The sequence below is a fragment of the Puntigrus tetrazona genome, chromosome 11, assembly GCF_018831695.1.
Source record: "Puntigrus tetrazona isolate hp1 chromosome 11, ASM1883169v1, whole genome shotgun sequence".
Classification (NCBI taxonomy): domain Eukaryota; kingdom Metazoa; phylum Chordata; class Actinopteri; order Cypriniformes; family Cyprinidae; genus Puntigrus; species Puntigrus tetrazona.
In genome coordinates, this window is record NC_056709.1 from 13,266,181 (window position 1) to 13,288,203 (window position 22,023).

Sequence of the window (22,023 nt, forward strand, 5' to 3'; positions counted from 1 at the left end):
TAACCATGCATTTTGCTGTGGGAAAATTGTATTATCTAACGATATATAGTTTCGTAAATCTTCTATATTCTGTATTGTTCGTAGGGGTTATGTATTTATGCACATTCAAGCATATGCATGCCATTTGAACTAAAATAATGTGCCAAGAGGAGGCAAATATAACAGCTTCAGCAATAAATAAACTAAATAAATACATTTAAATTAGCAAAAAGTATAGCGACAGTGGAAAATGCAGTATTTGTATGTGATGTTAATCATTAATATTTAATTATCTGATCATTATTAGCTAATCATTACAGCCAACAGTTTTGGAAAAATAAGAAAGCCATCAATACTATGAAACAATAAAAATGGAAGTATGCAAATTAAGTATATATATATATGTATCATTCATAAAGTTTTGTCAAATTTGTCTGGAAAACTAAGCATTTATGAAATGAGGTGTATGAAATGTTTCAACACTATCTTGCAGTTTAGGGTAGTTTCCAGTCTGATGTGATGTAATTACGGAGGGTTAAAGTCTGCACTAAAGGTAACATCTCAGCCTGAAGGCTTAAAACAGAGCCGTAATGATAAGGATGCTGGTGGAAACCCGACGTGAAACGTCAAATGCCTGTGAATTAAATTATGAAAGAGAAACCGAAAGCGAACAGTAAATTTAAATCTGTTTATTATCCCATTTCAGTTACAAAAATATGACAAAATAAAAGAAATAAATAATCCCGCTCCCTAATATTGTTTCTTTAACAAAGAAAAGTTTTACAGTGGAACATTGGAAGAGCTCATGATAGGTTTGTGAGGATGCCTTCAGAGAAAGAATTCTGTGGCTCCTCGTCACAATCAGTTCATATTTCACAGTTAGACCCAATGTAAAGCAGTTCTTAGACGACAAGCCTATGCAGCCTCGCGATGCTTCCAGCTATCGGCAGCTTAACTACTCAAAACCGTTAAATGAAACGGTAACAGAAACATGAACGTTATTAGGCCAGAGATGGCCCGACTCCGTAAGGTGGATGAAACGTGATACAGAAATGACTAGGATCTCTCATATTGCAGAGTTCGGTCGACAAAGAAAGCGACCGAGCTAAAAAAAAAAACTACTCTTGCTAACAAACACTTCCGGTTCTTCACCACTTAGTGACTTTTTCTGCGCATTTCTAATCACAGGCCAGAGACTCCGTCAAGAGGATATCACACCGAATAAAAGACAAAATCTAATTTAGGTGACAGATACCTCATTTTTAACACTGAAAATGTAACATCCAACCCATTTCGTGAATCCATGAATCAAATCCGGTTTTTGCATAGCCTGTGCAATGCAAACAGGATATAATAACGTGTTCAAGCGATTCATTATTTTGTGAAGACAAATTAATATTTGGTGGAAAACGACCCAATGGAAGCATGATGTTGTCAATGAAATGAATTGAAAACTGATAATCAATGGCTTGATGAATGTATACCAAAAAAACAGATTAAAACCATCATTCAGGCCAAAATAGTATTGCAACAACGTATGTTCAGCAAATCTTGTCAACCAAATAAAGAACTAAATGCATAGTTTGTTTTGTTGCCTATAAACTTAAAAGTAAAAATCGTATAGGCCTATATTCCATGACTTGAGGCACCTTGTTTCTTCGTGACCTTACGCTGGAATACAAACAGCTTTACACAGATTCAACTGCTTCATAGAAACCCTTTGAAGAGTGTGACACCGTGACTTCTGCGACGACCCTTCCTCGGTTGCTTCGGTCATTCAAAGAAGTTCTTCGAAAAACGCACATTCAAACCGCCTCTAAAGACAGAGACGGTTCGTTTAAGAAACATTTACGGCTTCCTTCACATTTCCAAACCGAAAAAAAACACGCTTAGCAGCTTTACGCAAAAAAATGCGACTTACACTAAAATAATGTGCAAAGAGGAGGCAAATATTACTTTTGCATCAGTAAAAAAAAATTAAAAAGACAAACACAAGTGGGCATGAATAAATGAAAATTGGCAACGAGTAGATTAATAGTAGCGACGGTGGATTATTTCAGTAGTGTATTAATAAAAAATACAATATTTGTATGTGATGAGGCTGCTTACATCGGCTTGCAGGATAATGATTCATTAATATTTAATTATCTAATCATTATTAGCTAATCATTACAGCCAACGGTTTTGGAAAAACATTTCCAAATTTTTTGAAAATAGGAAAGCCGCCAAAACTGTGAAATAATGCAAATGGGATTATGCAAATGATGTATATTTCATATACGCGCAGTAACCAAAATGTTAAACTATATTTAAGCTCTTTCAAAGTTTTGTAAAAATTTGTCTGGAAAACTAATTTGAAGCATTTAAGATGTAATCTATAGGGTTCGGTGCGTTGCACGTTTGACTGGAGGTCAACACTATCTTGCAGTTAAGGGTAGTTTCCTGTCTGATGTGATGTAATTACGGAGGGTTAAAGTCTGCACTAAAGGTAACAAGGCTTAAAACAGAGCCGTAATGATAAGGATGCTGGTGGAAACCCGACGTGAACCCAAAGATGAGCATCAAATTCAAGAGATGGCAGCGGTTTTCTATCCTTGTGTACAGCGCTTCAGATATAGGAATTTTAGACAAATAAATAATCAACATCAAACACCCATTTGCATTTGTTCCATTGCAGATTTTCACTTATTAACATGAACATATTGCCATTCGGGGCCTATTATTCAGTACGGACTATTAAACCACCAGTAGTTTTTGCTTGTTTGCTATTGCTCTACTAAACCAACTGATTTAAACATACAACATACAAAAGTTTTCATCACCCATAGTTGGAACCGCTGCTTATGAAATTATAGTTATGGTATTTTGGAGGTCATACTGTGAGATTGGTATAAAATGTGCGGTAATTGATCTTCCTTTTTTTTTCTACTGGCAACCCAATAAAATGTTACAATTATCAGACTATTAATTAAACACTGCACTTTAAAAACCGTCAGAAACGCAGCTCATGCATTCCTATTTGGGTTGCAGAAAAGGCAATGTGTGTGTGAATAAGTGTGCGTATGTCGGGGGTCTTTTCTACAAAGTTTTTTTTCTTAAATATAGCGAAGCATTAACCATTATGGGGCAAATTCACTAAACAGTTGCACCACTGTAGAGTGTAGCGTTTCTGCACGAAACCATGCGTCATTTACCAGCCGCAATCCAACTTAATCTAGTTGTATACGCGACGATACTGCACTACGCCATGCGTACTTAAATTACGAAATCTGCCTTGTTGTCAGCTTACTTTCTATGCAAATTTGACTAATTCCTGTCTGTCGGCTATTGACTGGAAATAAGTCGCGAAAACCCTCAGCATTAAATCTGTGGTGATGAGAGGCCAACTGATCTTTGCAGATATTGCCAATTAATCGGCACCGATAATCGGTTGGTGGAACAATCAATTATTGGCATAAATCAATGGCATAAGTTGTGTCTGTTTGCTGAAGTGACTGAAAAGATTGACTGTGATTATACAGAACGAGAGCAGCCTTTAAAGGCGAATCATGTGCTGTTTGTTTTGACACATGAGACTGAACACTGATTGCACAGAGAGGGACTGATTTAAAACAGACAACAAAACACTGTGCATAGACCACACTACAGCATATGTTGTATAGCATTATAAAGCAATTAATGTGTTGATTGAAGACACGATAGTAGAGAACGATCAGCAGTACGGTTGCCGGCAGAGAGGATGCTAAAATTAGCAGTACCTCAAGTGGAAAAACAATGTGACAAACTTTGACCCAAACGTTTAATGTCATGGCTGTTACCATCTATTTGCATTACTCATATCCAGCTGGTTACTTTTATGCATTTGCTGGCCAGCGAAGTTGCATATTTAAAACTACTGATGTGAGAAAGCAAATCAGAAACTGATCCCAATTCAGTCCTTTTTTAACGTCAATATAAAGGGGGTTTTCCAATTACATTACATTTGTTTTATATATCATTTTAAAAAAGTACTGTACATTTTTATGATTCATAATTGTTTTTTTGTAATAAACCTCAGCGCTATTTTATTTGGAGTGTTTATTTTCATGCAGTGTCCATTTTAGAAACTATCGGTTGATTAATCGGTAAAACCGGTTATCGGTAAAATCGGTTGACCTCTAATGGCGACCATCACCTGAATCATACACCTGAAATACACAACGCTCATCTTTCGACCCAATCTATTGGAAAGGCAAAAGTAATCTTCCCTAGTCTGTGTTCCGCTCTGGCTTGCAAACAGTCCACGTGACAATTTTTGTTATTTGCCATGTTCACCATCCACTTGCAGCCCAATTTTTGAACTTTGCACATATAACAGTGCATATGTGATTTCAGATCTCAAAAATAACAGCTGGCGCTCGCACCAAACTAGTCCATCTATGCTCAGTGTCAACAGAGCACACTTGCACGCACAACAGTGCACTAGACATAGCAGAACGCGAAAAATGAAGTACACCTGGGCTTTCAGTGAATTCCCCATTATGCCTTTAACTTAACAGCTTCCAGGTCTTGCACAGCCTCAAAAAACACTTTCCCACACTCAATGTTACTAAGTAAGTTCTCACACTGTCTTTTTCTTTTCTTTTCATGTTACATCTTAGAGGCTGATGGATCAGCATCGGATGAGGATGCATTCTCCCCGTTCTCTCCACAAGGGGAAGGGATTTCGTCCGGGACCCCGTTGAGGTCGGACTTTGTCGGAGGCTTGTCCTGCACCTGTCCCCCATCCCCTGGTTTTGAAGGTTGTGCCCCATTTACACATGCCCCTCCCTCTGATTTCCCAAAGTTAAAGAGTTTCCCAGGATTGAAGGACTTGTTGGGTGATTGGGATCTTTCCGCCCTCTCCTGGACTGGAGGAGCTGGCGTAGCACTAGCAGAAGCCATCACCGCCTCCTTCTTGTTTTCAGGAGATTTCAGGAACTTAAAACTAAGGAAACCTGGTAGCTTGGGTTCGCTACCCGTGGGTGACTGCGGGGAACGGGCCGTGCCGGATGAAAACTTGTTCTGTAGAGGGATGATCTGCTTCAGTTTCATGACATTGTTGTTTCCAAGAAGCGAGCTGGGACGTTTGGGTTTCTCCCCCCCAGAAGCGCTTCCCCCTGCTCTGGATTTGCCGCTGTGGCTCTTGTCATGGTGGTGATCGCCACCCGAAGAGTCAGAGCGGCCGTCATCTCGATCACGCCGAGCTTGATACTCCGCCTGCCGTTGGCGCTCCTCTTCCTCACGCTTCCTCCTTTGCTGCTCCTGGAAATGCTGCTGTGCCTGACGTTCATGCTTCTGAAAACACATGTACAACAGCAATATATACAGCTGCTGCCAGTATGATAATGCATTTTTTACTGCTTACAATCTATATACAGAAATGATATTTTCCTGTAAGAGGCAATATTCGCCCTCTGGAAGTGATTTCCATGAGCATTTTTTTTAACCTTTCTAAGGGCATTTTTTTAATAATGAAAATTAATTCATTGTCATTAATCAGTTTCCCCCATGTTGCTTTAAACCCAGTAAAAGTTCATCAACACAATTTAAGATATTTTGGATGAAAACTTGCAGGCTTTTGATGCTTCCATTGACTGTCTAGTAAATAACAATCTCAAGGTCCAGAAAAGTATGAAACACATGGTCAGAATAGTCAATCTGCCATTGGTGGTTCAACCATATGAAGCTTTTTGCAGAATATTATTATAGAAGTCGATATATTTTTTTTTTTTTTCTGTACATTGTAAAATGGTGCTAAGGTGACATTATGCTGCTGGATTGTTTCTTTAAGTACAAAAAGCATACTCATAGCTTCATAACCTTACGGTTGAACCACTGATGGCAGATGGATTATTCAGACAATGTTTTTTATATTTTTCTGGACCATGCCGGTGTACTTGGAAATCAATGGGACAGTCACAAGCCTCCCGTTTTTTATCCAAAATATCTTAAACTGTGTTTCAAAGATGAACAAAGCTTGCAACCAGGCTAAGAACGCTACTTTTTTATTTATCACAGATTTGAGAGTTACCAGGATCTTGCGTGTTTAGTGTGTTTTAGCATGTTTTATGCAGGGTGGTTGCAGACTAATTAAAGTCAAAAGAGTCTACACCCCAACATTTATAATATTCAGTTTCTTAAATATGGTTTCAGTCAGCAGAGGATGGGGTATTACCTTAAACGCCTCTTTGCGCTGAAACTCAAGTTTGGCCATTTCCTCTCCGACCCAGCTGGGGATGTCTGGTATTGCCACATGAATGATATACTTCAAGAGAACTGCAAAGTGCTGCTCATGAGAGAAAAGAGAAAAAATCAAAAGTCCTGTGTGTTAGACAAGAAATTGAAAGCAACAGGTCCTAACAGTACAACAGCAAATCCTATAAAGTGAATGAGGTCAGTTCAGAAGGCACTTACTGGCATGGTTTGAGAACTGAATAAAGGTATGCTTTATGATTGTTCTGGAAGCATACAAAGTGTCACCGATATTGTGATATGATAATATTCTAAATGAAAGCTATTCTCATGTGATTCACTGAGAAGCTTTTCTTTTTATTACTGAATTCTGAGCCAGTCTGCATCTTTTGAACAGTCAAAACGACAAATCTCACACAGAAAATCACAAACTGTATAATATGCATGGACTCTGAGTAGTCTTAATGTAAACAGTGCATTTTACATTTGAATGAATCAACAAGTGAAATGAATCGAATGAATGAATGACTCAATGGCTTATTCATTAAGACCACCTACTGGCAGTTTTATTTAGAGTATCATCTGAAATTGTTTTTATAAAAACCAATGAAAGGAAGTTTCCAAAATGGATAATTAAAAAAATCTAAACCTTACATCAGTCATTAATCAATACTGAAAATGACAAAAACACACAGCAAAATGACTTGTAGTTAAATGAACAATAGTAACATTAATAGTATCCCAATGATAGTTAAACAGCACGGGTGTGTATGTACTTGAGTATATGTGTGTACCTCTAGGATGACGATGGAGATAATGGCCATCTCAGGACTAAGCCAAGGAAACAGTCTCTGTAGCTGCCCACACTGACCAATCAGATAGCAGTTCACTATGATGGCGATCAGACCCATGGCTTCCATCACTGTCTGTGCAATGATACAGGACTTTTACACAACCTCGTTGTATGAAGACACTCTTAAAATAGCATCGGATGAGTATCATAATGTTTTTTGGAGTACTCAGTGTAGTCTAACCTGCCACTGCCCGATGCTCCCCACCCTCAGGCCGAAGGGTCTCTGCAGGCTGGTGCACAGTTTAAACGCGTCGCTCCGGATCTCAATGATATTGTTAATGAGGGCACACATGGCGGCCAATGGGAAGGCAGAGGAAAAGAGCACCACATATCCAAACTGAACAAACATCTCTTGATAGTCCTGAAAAGTGTCCTGGAAAGCAGTTTAGGGAAAGTATGTCAGTTAGAAGGATCTGCCTGCCTGAGGTTGTAGAACATAAGTACATTACAGAGACATCGAGTACTTTAACTGGAAGCTGTTGTGTTCTGTTTAAGTATTGTTAAAATATTATAAAAATTATATTTTACACTGCTGAAATGTTTTGATAATATTGTGATATATTATTGCAATTAAAAATCGTTTTCAGTGTGAATATGTTTTTAAATGTAATTTATTTCTGTGATTAAAGCTACATTTTCAGCATCATTACTCCAGTCTTCAGTGTCACATGATTTCCTTCCTAAAGTTAATTTTTCACATTTGATTTTTTAAACACAAAAAACTAGTCACAAACGGTCTGCCAGTTTTGTTCAGACCAAAAAAAAAAAAAAATCAATCTTATTGTTTTTACATAAAAACAGTAGTCATTTATTTCTGTCTTTTGCTGTAAGGTGTCAGTAGGAAATTTCCAAATATTCCCCTTGCCATTAACTGTAAAGAAACAGTGAGATTTTTGTTGTCATCCAGTCTGTCTGGAGTTACATAAAGAAACAGAACAAACTGAAACAGACTAAATCCAGAAGAACTCGGTCTCCAAGACAAAAATCTCACTGGACTATCAAAATTGTTTGAAAATTTAAATTGATATTTCCTACTGACGCACTACAGCAATAGTTTACTGACTTAAAACTACTTTTGGTTACATTTTTAGGGTGTTCTTGTTACAGTGTATACATTTAAATACTGAGTAATATTAACTAACTACATGTACATACTATAAGTTTGAGCTTAGGGTTATTTGCATGCAATTATGCGTAATTAATTGATATTATTATAGTAAGTACACCTTGAAATCACTTGGCCACCGCTGTATTTATTAGAGTGTTATCTGACCTGGTAGGTTTGCATGCAGCTCTCCATCTCTGCCTGTGTTAGGGTGGTGGTTTCTTGCTCCTCAGGAGGATCCATCCACGAATCTCTCTTGGTCTTACTGTCAGCCCTCTCTAAGCTCCGCCCCCTCTTCCTGAGCCTGACTGACGCGGTGTTCTCCACACCCGCCGGCAGCGGCTCGGCAGTCATCTCCTTCATCTCCGGAGCCCCGTTTTCATCCTCATCATCGCACATCTCGAAAACCGAGGCAGGATCCATGCCCCTCTCCACCATGGTGGGGCTCCCCTCCTCCAGGAAGCTGTCTTCCACGGGGCTGACGCAGCTCGCAGACTTGCGCTCCACCTTCTCGATGAAGCTGACCTTCCTTAGCTTCAGGCCGCAATCGATGAGGCTCTCCGACTCGTTGTCTTCCTCGCTGTGCCTCTCGCCGGGCTCCTCCTCCACGTCCTCATCCGGGACGCCGCAACCGCCGTTTAGACACTTGCGCTCTCGTCTCTCCTGAGGGCCGTCCTCGCCCATCTGCGGCCCGCGCAGGCCCGAGCCGAGCACGGTGGGGTCGCTGGGAGAGACCTGTGCTCGTCCCGCTGCCAGACGCCCGTACCTGAGCAGAGCGGACACCAGCAGCTCCCAAACGGCCCTCAGCGTCAGCTCACCCAGACGGTGCCGCTCGGCCAGGTAGGGCTGCAGGACCTCCTTCATGTTCTGCACGAACTGCCGGATAATCAGCAGCGTGGCCAGCATCTGCAGCAACAGTTAAACATTCATATGACAACCTGCCCTCCAACCAATACGCCTGTATAGGTCGCTTGCCCAAATCCCTGAATCACGACCCATTAGAGCGTATACTACAATTGCACCCCTATCGGCAACATTAGTTTCATATTAATGTTTTGTACGAGATCCAAGAGATCGCACATGCTCATAAAAAGTATGTACACTACGAATCATGATTTTGTACTTATTATTTCTGTCAGGGGTAGGTTTAGTAGTATGAATTACACGAATATTTACAAATTAGTTTAAGACCGGTGTAAAAAGTCCATTGTCATACGACATGCAACACAACACTGTCATTATTTTTATTTTATGCTAGAGCGTGCATACTTTAAAATGCTAATACAGGTCATAATAAGGTGCTTGCAACGACCTATAGGGTTGTTTTTTGTTGGAGGACAGGAATATTTATACTTATATGAATATCCCAATTGTGCATGCTTTGGCTAACATGCATTCTGACTGCCGTCTGAAAAATTCTAGCCTATAGAATTTTTCAGGTACATACTTCAGACATACTTATTGTACTTTTATTGGATTGCAACACACTTTTTTTGTTATTGAGGTGGGTCACGGGTAAGGTTAGGGACAGGTTTGGTGTTCCGGGTAGGTTTAGGGTGGGTTAAGGTGTAAAGGTTGATGATACACTGATCAAAAAGTTGCCATGTGTATCATCGTTTCACTCAATTCTCTATGCAACACACACAAATCTAACAGGAATTATTATAACGGCAAAGGTGCTTGCTTTTGACATGTTATTCTTGTATTTGTGTGTAAAGTTTTGAAAATACGTGTGCAATGCCGCTTCGACGAAACATGTTTTAGTAAGAAGTGACTCTCACCTCTTTCAGACGCTCCATGTCTTTGAGGTAGAATCCAATATAGAAAAGGCTGAGATAAGAATTTACAAACTGAAACTAAGAGGGTAAGAGAACATTTTAGGAACAAAACCAATGCAGTGGCTCAAAACGTCATCGACGTGTCTGTTTGTTACTTACAAGAACCATTTTGATGATGAGATTTTTCTCATAGGCACTCTGGAGTCTGTAGTTTTCTGTGGGAAACAGCAGATTCAGTCATTAGTATTCATCTCACAGGGGCCTAACAGCTAGCAAGTGTTTATCTTCTCTCTCCCTCTCACTCTTGTTCGGCTTCCGGAGGGCTGTATTCCCAAAATACAGAACGCGATCTCGTTGCTTTCTACTGCTGACAAACTTTAAACCAAAATTTCCTGGCATGCACGACTCTCCCCCATAAAATCTTGTTTTGTTGAATACAGTCCTCACGAACACTTTAAATGAGCAGATATAAACGCCCGTGTGTCTTGAGACTCACCCATGTCGTTTAGCCAGCAGGCGATCTTTCTGTACACCTCATCACACGCCGTCACAGTGATGGCCAACATGATTTTAGGGATAAATCTTGCTACACGTGGAAGCTCCTTAATCCCCATCACAAATTCCTGCCAAACGTCACTTCATTACAACTCACATTACAGGAACTGTTTCTATTTGCACTTAGTAGTATGTAAATCTACGCTGCATTACATTTGTTTCATTAAATTCGTTTTTATATTATGGCAAAGCATATGAAAAGCATATCATTTCTGAATAAAACGAATTAATTCAGTTTTTTCAAGCCATTCTGAGTTTTCCATTCATGCCATATCTCACGGTTTTCAAAAATTTGAAGAAAAAGTCTAAACTAAGTCTAAACAAAAAAGTGAGATATGAACTGAGGATTGCGAGAAAATATCAGAACTATAAGCGTGCATCTCAAAACTATTACTTTTTCTCATGATTGCATCAGGAACGCAAGATAAAAATCACGATTCCCTTTTTATTTATTATTCATTATCTTTCGATACTTTTAATCACCCCGCCTTTTTTATTTGTGTTCGAGAACTCACCTGAAGCTCAAAGCAGACGAGCATGGCCAGAAATACAAAGCAAAGGCATAATATACAGACGGGAAAGCTGACCAGCCATCTGAACACTCTCCTCCTCCAGGGCGGGTAATAAAACTCCTCACAGCCCGTCACTGGACTGCACCGCTTCACACCCTGACCCCCAAAAACAAGAGAGAAGAGTTTTCAGATGCATCAGGGGTCACTCCCAGGGCCATCCATTCATTTCATTTTGGATAAAATAATGCGTTAAAAGTAGTGCTGTCAAGCATTTTGTTTACATGATATATGTGTGTGTACTGTGTATTTACATTATGCATATATAAATACACACACATACAGCAAATATATGAGGAAAAATTGCTTTTAAAAAATTCTTAAACTTATTTCAGACAGAAAATAAACTTTTTAAACTTTTAAAACTTTCTGGTCAGGCTTTCTCAAGCCAACCTATAATTTTTATCTAGTTAAAATTTTTAATATTTATATATTATATATAAATATATATATATATATATATATATATATATATATATATATATATATATATATATATATATATATATATATATATATATATATAGATAATATATATACTGCCTAGATAATGCCTGTTTCTCCTGTAGTGGGCGGAGCTACTGCGCTAACGACGATCCTATTGGCTGGCAAAATAATATATAATGCTACAAAAAATACTATTCGATTGCCAAGGTGTCCACAGAGAGCTGATAATATTCACAATAATACATTGCATTTGATAGGTGTCTCTCACATTTAAATAGTGTAGATTAGTCTACAATGTACAATAATAATTTAATCTATTTAGTGTCCTTTCCATTCATTTAAAATATTTAATATACTTAAAGTTACTTTCCCTGACAATTAATTACTTTTATGATGATGCAACTTATTAACTCTACTTACTGACTTACTATTTGTGGGAAGTAACTAGTAACTATATTTTAATGCAGACTGGTGGTTACCCTGAACTGAGGTCTGGGCTCCTCCAGGGACTCAGCTGGGGTGTCCAGTGTACCCCACTTATACGCCAGCTCCGCTCCTCTGCGTTTCCAGCGCTCCAGGAACAACGTGGCCCACACCACGTTAAAGAGAGCAAACACCACGCAACAGATATCCCTGCTGGTCTGAGAGCACAGCGACGGAGAGAGCGGTCACACCAACAGTCACATATCGGTATTGCTTTCCGGGCGTTTAGGTGGTCGAGTACCTGATCGGATTCGGTGAGCATCCACAACACAAAGCCAATAACGGCCGGATACAACATGGAAGTGGTGTAGAAACCCAGCCAGGCGAAGTACATGGCAATCTTCACGCCGAAATAATCACAAATATCATCTAACGAGACAAAGCAGACACAGACTAAGCAGGGCAGCAGCAACTAATCAATAAAGCCGGTAATACAATACTTATGTACTCAAATATTTTCCAATCCCGTGTAGATTAAGAGTGCAGTTATTTTGCATAAAATATACTCTTTTGATCATTTATTTGTTGTTAGACAGTAGGCAGGTAAAAAAAAAATCACAATTAACAAATGATTTCATCATGATCACTTCCTCTCTTTGCTCTACAAAAATGTCTGAAATTAATTTTGGAAATATGTTAATATTTTGTACTTATTATTTAAATCTGACTCATTTTCTAATTGTGTGCCGTGAATCAAATTTATTTTATCTATATATATATATATATATATATATATATATATATATATATATATATATATATATATATATATATATATACACACACACATATATATATATATATATATATATATATATATATTTACTCTATAAATTCACATTTCATATATATATATATATATATATATATATATATATATATATATATATATATATATATATATATATATATATATATATATAGAAAAAAATTACATGTGCTTTAATAATCAGCCTTAAGATTAAATATTAGTAAAGTTTGAATACAATTGGGAGACCATCTTAAACCAACTAAGACCAGGAATTATGCTTATTCTGGTTTCTTTTTTAAAGTATGACTTTTAGCAAAATTTGCAAAAAAAAAAAAAAAAAAAAAAGTATATTTCAGTGTTGTCCTTTCACGACTAATCACTAACCGAGCGGCTGTTTTTCACACACGGCCTGCACCCACGACTTCATCAGCTGTCCCAGAATCCTCTGCTCATGAAGCGGGAAGACTTGCTGGATCACACCCCGGGCCCTCAGCTCGGGAACTGGAACGTACACACACAGTTCACGCTCACTAACACACACACACGACATGAACAGGTATTCAAAACCTTTTCCTTCCCAGAAACGTTCACTGCATCTGTCACCAGCAGCGACATATAAATCCTCGGCCTGCAGAGTCCAGTTACTTTCAGGTACAGAGCGACTTGTACACACATACAGGCCACTGGCGCACACTTCTCAGGGCTCTCAGGAAGTCTAAAGAGGAGAACTCACTGATTGGCTGCCCTTCCAGGAAGTGGATGTTGTGGAGGGCCTCTCCATGTTTAGCTCTCAGATTGTCCAGCCAGTATTTGATTATGCTTTGACGTTCCTGTGACACGGAAAAGAACAGGCTTCAATCTATAATAATGTGGACGAAATGTGCTTAGAAATATGCTTACAACAGAAGTTTATAGGCCAAGATTTTTTATATATATATATATATATATATATATATATATATATATATATATATATATATATATATATATATATATATATGGTGTTATATATTTATATATAATATAAAATATATAAATAATATATATATAATAAAAATCTGAATCAAAGTCATCATATATTTATACCAAATTTTGTATATATATTATTGTATATATATTATTAATTATTACATTTTATTATTATTAGTTTTTATTCCATTTAATGGTATTTTTAATCACCTATTTTTTACTTTAGCTTAGCGTTCTGGTCATTTTTTTTTGTATTTTTTTAGATTTAGCTGTAATTTATTTTTATTTCCCTTTTATTAATTTTAATTTTAGCACTACAAATTATTTTATTTCATTTTATTTCCATTATATTTATTTTATTTATTTTTTTTTTTTAAAGTATTTCTATTTTAATTTATTTGACCTTTATTTCAGTCAAAACTTTTTTTTTTTTTTTAGTTAACAGGTCGAAAGTTAACTTTACAAGGTTTTATTTAGCGCTTCAGACTAGCTTTCACGTTACGTTTCTATCAGCAGGTTGTTGAGTGCGATGGCCAGAGAAGTATTATTCTAAAATCTAAAATGCACATTTATTAACTTTACACTTTACTTGACTTTTACGCGTTTTGCAAACTGAGGTGCAACTCAAAAATACGTTTCTGTGGTAGTCAGTGCGTATCAAATAAATAATGTTCATTAATGCATTTATGCGCGATATTAAATAATGATTTTTTTTGTTACGTTACCATGCATGCAACTCCAAATTACAATAGCCCTTTTCTGATTTAATGAGATGTCATAAGCAGTCTCGATAGCAAGTGAAAAAACCAACTTAATGCTGCATCAAAACCTTTATGCTCAATATTGTGAAGGACCTGTGAGGTGAAGAAACAGAGTTCACTCTCAATGTTCTCGTAGATGTAATCTTCCTCACAGGAGAAACTGCGAGAACCGCCGCCAAACTCCGGCTTCACAGCTTTCTGCAGTCCCATCTCTTCAGCCCCGCGTAAAAGACTGGCCACACAATAAAACACACATCAGCGTCAGCGTCCCAATCAAAGCCATTAAACGCTATGAAAAGCACCTATGATGAAGAAAAATGGAACTTATTTTCCAAAAAAAAGCACAAGTCTGGGGCCAGCAAGAAGAAATCTGTACTTCCAGCAAAGAAGCATTCAATTCAGCGTTAACTGGGATACTGCTGCTGTTTTTACCTTTTTTGTCATTTTGCATTGCTATTTTTAATTTATTTTGTCCATGTAGGTTTTATTTATTTTGCATTTCATTTTTAGCTGCAGTTGTTTCAACGCATAACATCAAACTGATAAATGAGAAATATTGGCATGACCGGCAAAAAAAAAAAAAATATATATATATATATATATATATATATATATATATATATATATATATATATATATATATATATATATATATATATATTTTTTTTTTTTTTTTTTTTTTTTTTTTCAGTTACATAAAGTAATTTTTATGGCTTTAGTTTTAGTTGATCAATCAATCAAAACGTGATAAAAATAAAGATTTCAAACGAATGCTGTTCTTTGGAAGAATGCAGAAAAACTAAATGCATCACGGTTTTTTTAGAGTGATGTAACTGCTTTCAACATGTTTTATTTTCCAGAAAAAGCTTTCTGTGTTCACAAGTTTGGGGTCAACAAGAAGAAAACTGTACTTTCAGCAAGCATCCATTCAATTTAGTGTTAATTCAGTATTATTAAGATATTACTGCTGTTAATATTTTATATTTTATCTTTTAATTTTAGATCAAATGGGGTGTTTTGTCATTTTTCTTTATTTTTGCTATTTTTTAATTTGCTTATATAGGTTTTATTTATCTTGCATTTCATTTTCACTTGCAGTTGTTTCAACGCATAACATTAAACTGATAAATGAGAAATATCGGCATGACCGCCTAAAAAAAAAATAGATTTTTAAAAGTTTGATTTTTAAAAAATATTTTTTCAGTTATCTTAAAGTAATTTTTATGACTTTAGTTTTAGTCAACCGTCGTAAGCCTGAATAAATCGATCAAAACGTGCTAAAATAACGATTTTACTTGTATTTCAAACAAACACTGTTTTTCGGAAGAATGCGGAAAAACTAAACGCATCGCGTTTTTTTTTTACAGAAACAATGTAACTGTTTTCAACGTGTTTCTGCGGGATCTGGTGACAATGAAGCAAAATCATATACTCTATAAAATATACTCGTTACTGTTTTTCCTGTATATTTGATCAAATAAATGCATCCTAAAACGTGAAAAAATCTTACTGACCCCAATGTTTCGAACGGCGGTGTAAAGTTTTGATGAAGTGAGCTCTTTAGATGAAGTATTCTTGACAATAAAGTATTTTTTTTGACCCTCATGCCTTATCCCCTGAAGAAAAGGAGACTAATAGAAAGGAAAAAGCTCCCTCTTACTTTTCGTATGTGGCCGTGACGAAGAAGGCGTACATTCTGGTGTGTTTGTGGTGTCGGATCTGGATAATGAGTTCTGGGATGCCGAGCCGGATGTGGTTCAGAAGCCAGAGCAGCGTGTGGTCATCTGTGGTGTCTGTACGGAGACAAAGATATCGCCTCATCACCTATATGTTATTTATTCAACTCACAGTTTAATAAAAAGACACATCCATGATGCCAGAACGAGTCGGTTTGCAAAAAAATGATGTAAATTCACTCAAGAACACATGGTTTCTATTTCAGATCTATGTCTGTGTATTGAAAATCACAGCTGTACATCATGTTTGCTTTATTAATTATAAATTCAACGATTAAAATTGACTGCAAAAAGGCGATCTGATTGAAACACGAATAAGTCGTTGAGATACTATTATATTTTTGTTAATATTATTAATTAGATTTTATTTTTAGGTTATTTTTAGTTAGGGTTTAGCCCATTTTTATTGCGTTGCTGTCATTTTAATTTATTTAATTTTTTGGTTTGTTTTTTAATATGTCCATAATTTGTTTATTTTATTATCAGACTCGGTTTTTAGTAAATAAAGTTAGGCTAAATTGAGAAATGCTGAACCGTCAGCTAGCTATAAAACAAAATAAAAGTTTTATAATTAATTTTATTTACACATTAATTAACATTTATTTTAGTCACTATATATATATATATATATATATATATATATATATATATATATATATATATATATATAATATATTTTTTAATCTTAGTGTAGGTAAGTTATAATATAAGTTAAGATAATATTATATAAATATATTAAGGCACTAAAAGATTATCGCATTCAAATGGCATAGTATTTGTTGTTTAATGATTAATAAAGGTATTTATTCTGTTTTGTAAGAAATATAGGAAGAAACAGACAGTAAAAAAGACGTCTAAAGCACCTGGAAACGTCATAAGGACATCACAGTTCTCCGTGGGCACTGTCTTCATCCAGGATTTATGGGACATGATGTGTCTCCCGGCCTGCAGCAGCCGCTTCCCGAACAGCTTATCTGAGAAACACAACAAGGAGGAAAAGAGAACGAGAACAGAAACCAAACGTCAGTCACTTTGCAATGCTGCTACGAACAAACCGGCCGCGCCGTTCATTCTCCCCTCGCTGACGGCGGGGGCCAGGTTTAAATGTCACTGTCGTTCCCCTTGAAACATGAGAGTCCTGACAGCAGGGGCTGAATGTGAACAATAACCTCAGAGCCCTGAGAGCTCCACTAGTCGTGGTGTGGCGTTTGTGGAAAATGTTCAGAAATTGTTATTATTATTTTTAAAATAAATAAGGAACGTGAAGATGGAATGAGAATATATATATATATATATATATATATATATATATATATATATATATATATATATATATATATATATATATTTTTTTTTTTTATGGCAAAAATAATTAGGTATTAATTAAAGATCATGTTGCATGAAGATATTTTGTCGATTTCCTACTGTAATATGTATTAAAACTTTTTTGATTGGTTATATCTAATGCTAAAAACTTTATTTTGGACCTATTTTAACCCTATTTGAATTTTTTTTTAAAATGTGTTATGGTTTTCCACAAAAATATCAAGCAGCCCAACTGTTTTTAACATTGATAATAATCAAAGAAAAGCAGCAAATAATAATATTAAAATGATTAGTGACATAAAGACTGGGGTAATGATAAAAAATAAAATATTACAAGAATAAATTATATAACAATATATATATATATATATATATATATATATATATATATATATATATATATATATATATATATATTTTTATAAACTGTAATACTATTTCTTATAATATTACCAGATCAAATACATGCAGAAGATGCCTCTTTCATAAAACATAAAATAATCAGACGATTCACATTCACAAGCCTGATTCTTCTTTCTCTGTTACTCTTTCATGCATCCTTCATTGTCCTGACTGGCACCGCATCATTGCCTTCCCATCAGTTCGACCGACGCCAGACAGACAGGAATGCGCTTACCATTTTTGCCAATTCGATTCGCCGATGCCAGAGGCACGTCTCACGACACTTCCTTCCTATCGGTTGGAACATTTTTGTTACACGTTTAGAGTTCAGACTCAAAGTAAGACCGTTCTGGTCGGTTGCGTAGCGTTTTTTTTGGCACTGGCCGCTCTGTAAATGTTCAGCTGCTCACCGATGCATGCCCTTCAGAAAGTGGGACGCCGTGCACGAATCTAACACAATCTCAGGTCACTATCCAGCGCTTTAAAAAAATGATTTTTATTAAACATGGCCGAACATCTCCAATGCACAAACATATGAACTTGATATCTGCAATGAGAGCCTTTAGGTAAAGCATAACTATTATTTTACATTTTACGAAGTAAACAATTATACTGTGATGTTCCCAAACTCCCTGCACGATGCATTTAATTTCATAAATATTATAAAGTTTGCATTATGCATTGATTATAATGCCTTAAGAATACCCCTATAGTGTATTATAAATAAGAAAGTGTTGCCAAAATAATTCATATTAACAATGCCAGAAACAATATATGGCTCTTTACACTGCTGTCCGACTTCACGGTAACTTTAAGTGGATTTTTATTTCTTTGTCTTTCCCGCTCCAACACGCACAAAACAAGCCAGAAACAGATGGCTCTACTACGTTGCCTGAAGTAAAGCATCATCCTCGAACTCGTAACACATGTCACTAGCAGACGCACGCAATCTGGCCAATCATCAGTCGGCACTCGCTGGCTCGGATTCCCAGAACTCTCCGAGCTTTATTTTTACCCGGTGCGTAAAGCCGAATGCATGAATGATGCCATGCTGTCATAATGCAACGCATCTCCAGCCACCCGGATCAGAGCGAGAGAAGACGGCGGCTGGAGAACGCTTCGCAAATAATAAGCTATGAGATCTGCGAACGTCTTAATGGAGGCCACGGCATGAAAACTACACAAGCAAAGGCGGATCTTTTTTCACTTTTGGATTGTTTTCATGCGCAGCAGCGATTTAAGCGAAGGGTCGCCCCGGGACGGACGTTGTAAAGCGCTCCAAATGCTTATTTCTAAATAAAAGGAAAGTACTGCAATATAGAACGAAGCCAGTGATCAGTTTAATGCACGGGCAGGTTCACAGCGATAGCACAAAAACGTGATTTGCGCGAATAAACGACGATACGGTGCCTTAAAAAAAGTGGTTTCATCCGCAATTGAGAAATGCATTTGCCGTTCGCATAAAGCGGCTCCTGTGAAGCAGACGCTCTCGTCCGCTCGTATGCATGGGGCACTGTGAAGGAAAGTCCAAATTATGAACGACTGAATGAGCTGGTCGTTTCCCAGGGCACAACCAAACTGCCTTAAAACAGAAAACATTGCATTTCATTTGTTGCGTTCCCTCAAAATGGAAGCGGTTCTAATTGCTCTAAAGCTAGTTAACGTGCAAGTTCACCATTATCATCATTATTATTATTCATAGATTATTATATGATTATATAATAGACATAATAAACGATTAATGCAGAATACGGTTGAAGATGCACGCTATAAACCTTGCAGAATCTGCGAAATTTCAATTAATTTGGCAAAATAAGAAAGATCATACAGAATGCATGTTATTGTTTATTTAGTGCTTTGGAAATAGTAGATATTTCATAGTAGTTATAGTAGAATTTTCACAAATATAAGTTTACATACACTTGGTTGTTGATATTTGTTGCTACCTGTGTTTTTTGGTTTAGTGATAGTTGGTTATGAGTCCCTTTGTTTTTAAAGCGCTTGCTGTTCTTCAAAACTGATGCTCCGGAAAAAAAAATGCATTAATATTTGGGGAGTGAAAGCTTTAGGGTAAGTCTACTGACTTATTTTGTCTCCTGGAAAACACGTAAGCGTCTTTTGTAGCTTATTCTGGAGGGTCGGTACCAAATGGAAAAAAAACATTACACTTATGCATTCTGTTCAAAAGTTTTCACCCCAGGCTCTCAGTGCATTGTTTTTGCTTCTGGAAGCGTCGGTGAGCCTTTGAACCTTCTGTAATAGTTGCACACGATCCCTTCATTTGTCCTCAGCGCGAAAAGACGGCTCTCGAAATCCCACAGTCGTTGTTGGAAAGGGTTTAAATACGGCAAACTGCTGGAGAAGCAAAGAACTGCGGGCACTTTTCAACTAAGGTCGCTTTGAGGAATACTGTCTCTGGCTTCTGGTGTCATCCGCTTCCAGCTATTTTAACCGATGTTTTGCTGCTTAATATTACAAACTACCATAATACTTTAATCACCTTAATTATGAACACGCTGGCTTGTAGTACAAACAGTTTTGCGGTCTACGGGTATTCTTTTCATTTTCCTATAGCGGGAAATGAACCGTAAATCTCGCACATTCACCGAAAATGGCTTACTTCCACGTTGAACAATATTTTTGCATTCATTCATGCATTCATAATACAGCCTTATAGTCCTTTTAGTTCGGAAAACATTGACGTTTTGACTTTCAAAAAAATAAAAACACATGAAATGTGAACACGGTGGCTGTGTTTACATGCAACTTTTAATCGGATCGACGGAAAGGTGGTTTATTCCCTTTCTAATCTGATTTAACGTTTACGTAAACGCTACATTCGGATGCATAAATTCGAATAGAGCCCAGTGCGAATAAAACTAAAACTGTGCAAGCGTACAGTAAAAGTCCCAATGCTGTTGGACTAAATATCAGCACTCTGGGAACAGCTTTCATCCAATCAGATTCGAGGACCAGAACTAAGCGTTGTATAATGCTTCACAACAAGCCACAATGAGGAGGCCCTCCAAGCATCAACAAAAGTGATTTCAGCGATAACAGCTCCTCAGACAACTCGAACCTCCTCAAAGGCCCGTGAAAAATGACTAATCGACCAAAAAGAAAGTAGCGCACGGCCCATATAATGTAGACTGACGCTAAACACCCATTCTTGCATTTGAAGTGATGCCGCATGACCTTCTACAGGCCACAAATACATTACAGGGAGAGTTAAACGCACGCATAGTGCACATGAGGAGCAGACAGCATAACAAAGCGCCGCATTGTTCATTATGCTCGAAGGATATGCATTACGGCCGCGTCACACGCACCTGTCCCGACCCCGTTTGCCCTCTCCGGACTCACCCAAAACGCCCGCCGACGCTGGCTGAGGGGCAGCGGCGTGCTGCTGCTGCTGCTCCGGCCGCTCCGCGTCTCCCTGCGCTCGGTGTCTGTGCCGCGAGCTCTCGCCGCTCTCGCCGCTGCTGCTGATGCTGCTGCTCGCCGATGATGCAGCGGCCGCCGCCGCCGCCGCCGCGTCGGGCATCATGCCGCTGCCGTTTCGACGGATGCGGATACGAGGCGCGGCGCGTGTGGCTACACACCGGCTGGGTTAAATGAAGGTGAGGGTGAAGTGAAGGTTGTTGTGAGTCATCCCGTTTGCGGCGGGATGCGAGGAGAGACCGACTGCGGCGTGAGGAGGAGTACTATGGTGGAGGAGGGACAAAGAAGAGGAGAAGATACGATACACCGCCTCTCTGTCTCTCTCTCTCTCTCTCTCTCTCTCTCTCTCTCTCTCTCTCTCTCTCTCTCTCTCTCTCTCTCTCTCTCTCTCTCTGTCTGCCTTCGCTTCCAAACACTCAGATCCAGATATAGTCCACTCACACCGCCACCCTCTCGCAGGAGACGCGCATTAGCTGGCTGACCTCAGCACGAGCGCATATTGATGTATTGATCTGCACGTTAGACATCAAACACTCAGCATCCGGGACGGCAAAACTCTGTCATTCTTTCGGGTTGAAGGATTTGCAGAGATTTACTTGCATGTGTGTTATGCAAAACAAAAAAAAAAAAAAAAAAGTTAACGTGAAAAAAATCT

General features: G+C 37.6%; 1 protein-coding gene across 1 annotated transcript; it reads right to left on the bottom strand.

Moving 5' to 3' along the window:
- Window positions 1–653: 653 nt before the first annotated feature.
- ano8b (anoctamin 8b) lies at window positions 654–21,736 on the bottom strand. Its single transcript, XM_043252716.1, has 17 exons — window positions 21,291–21,736; window positions 17,063–17,173; window positions 16,124–16,256; window positions 14,557–14,695; window positions 13,467–13,563; window positions 13,118–13,234; window positions 12,224–12,351; window positions 11,979–12,140; window positions 10,999–11,151; window positions 10,425–10,551; window positions 10,088–10,143; window positions 9,932–10,006; window positions 8,319–9,056; window positions 7,227–7,418; window positions 6,987–7,118; window positions 6,176–6,286; window positions 654–5,295 (listed from the first exon to the last, which is right to left on the bottom strand). The coding sequence occupies exons 1-17, from the start codon at window positions 21,472–21,474 to the stop codon at window positions 4,609–4,611; spliced, it is 3,342 nt and encodes a 1,113-aa protein (XP_043108651.1). The 5' UTR covers window positions 21,475–21,736; the 3' UTR covers window positions 654–4,608.
- Window positions 21,737–22,023: the final 287 nt, after the last annotated feature.

What these genes read in the sequence shown, in the direction of transcription:
- ano8b (XM_043252716.1), bottom strand. Translation starts at nt 21,474, where the DNA reads ATGATGCCCGACGCGGCGGCGGCGGCGGCGGCCGCTGCATCATCGGCG. An exon ending in TGTCCTTATGACGTTTCCAG is followed by an intron (nt 16,257 to 17,062) that starts GTGCTTTAGACG and finishes GTCTCCGTACAG; the next exon opens with ACACCACAGATGACCACACG. An exon ending in CCTGGAAGGGCAGCCAATCA is followed by an intron (nt 13,235 to 13,466) that starts GTGAGTTCTCCT and finishes TGTACGTTCCAG; the next exon opens with TTCCCGAGCTGAGGGCCCGG.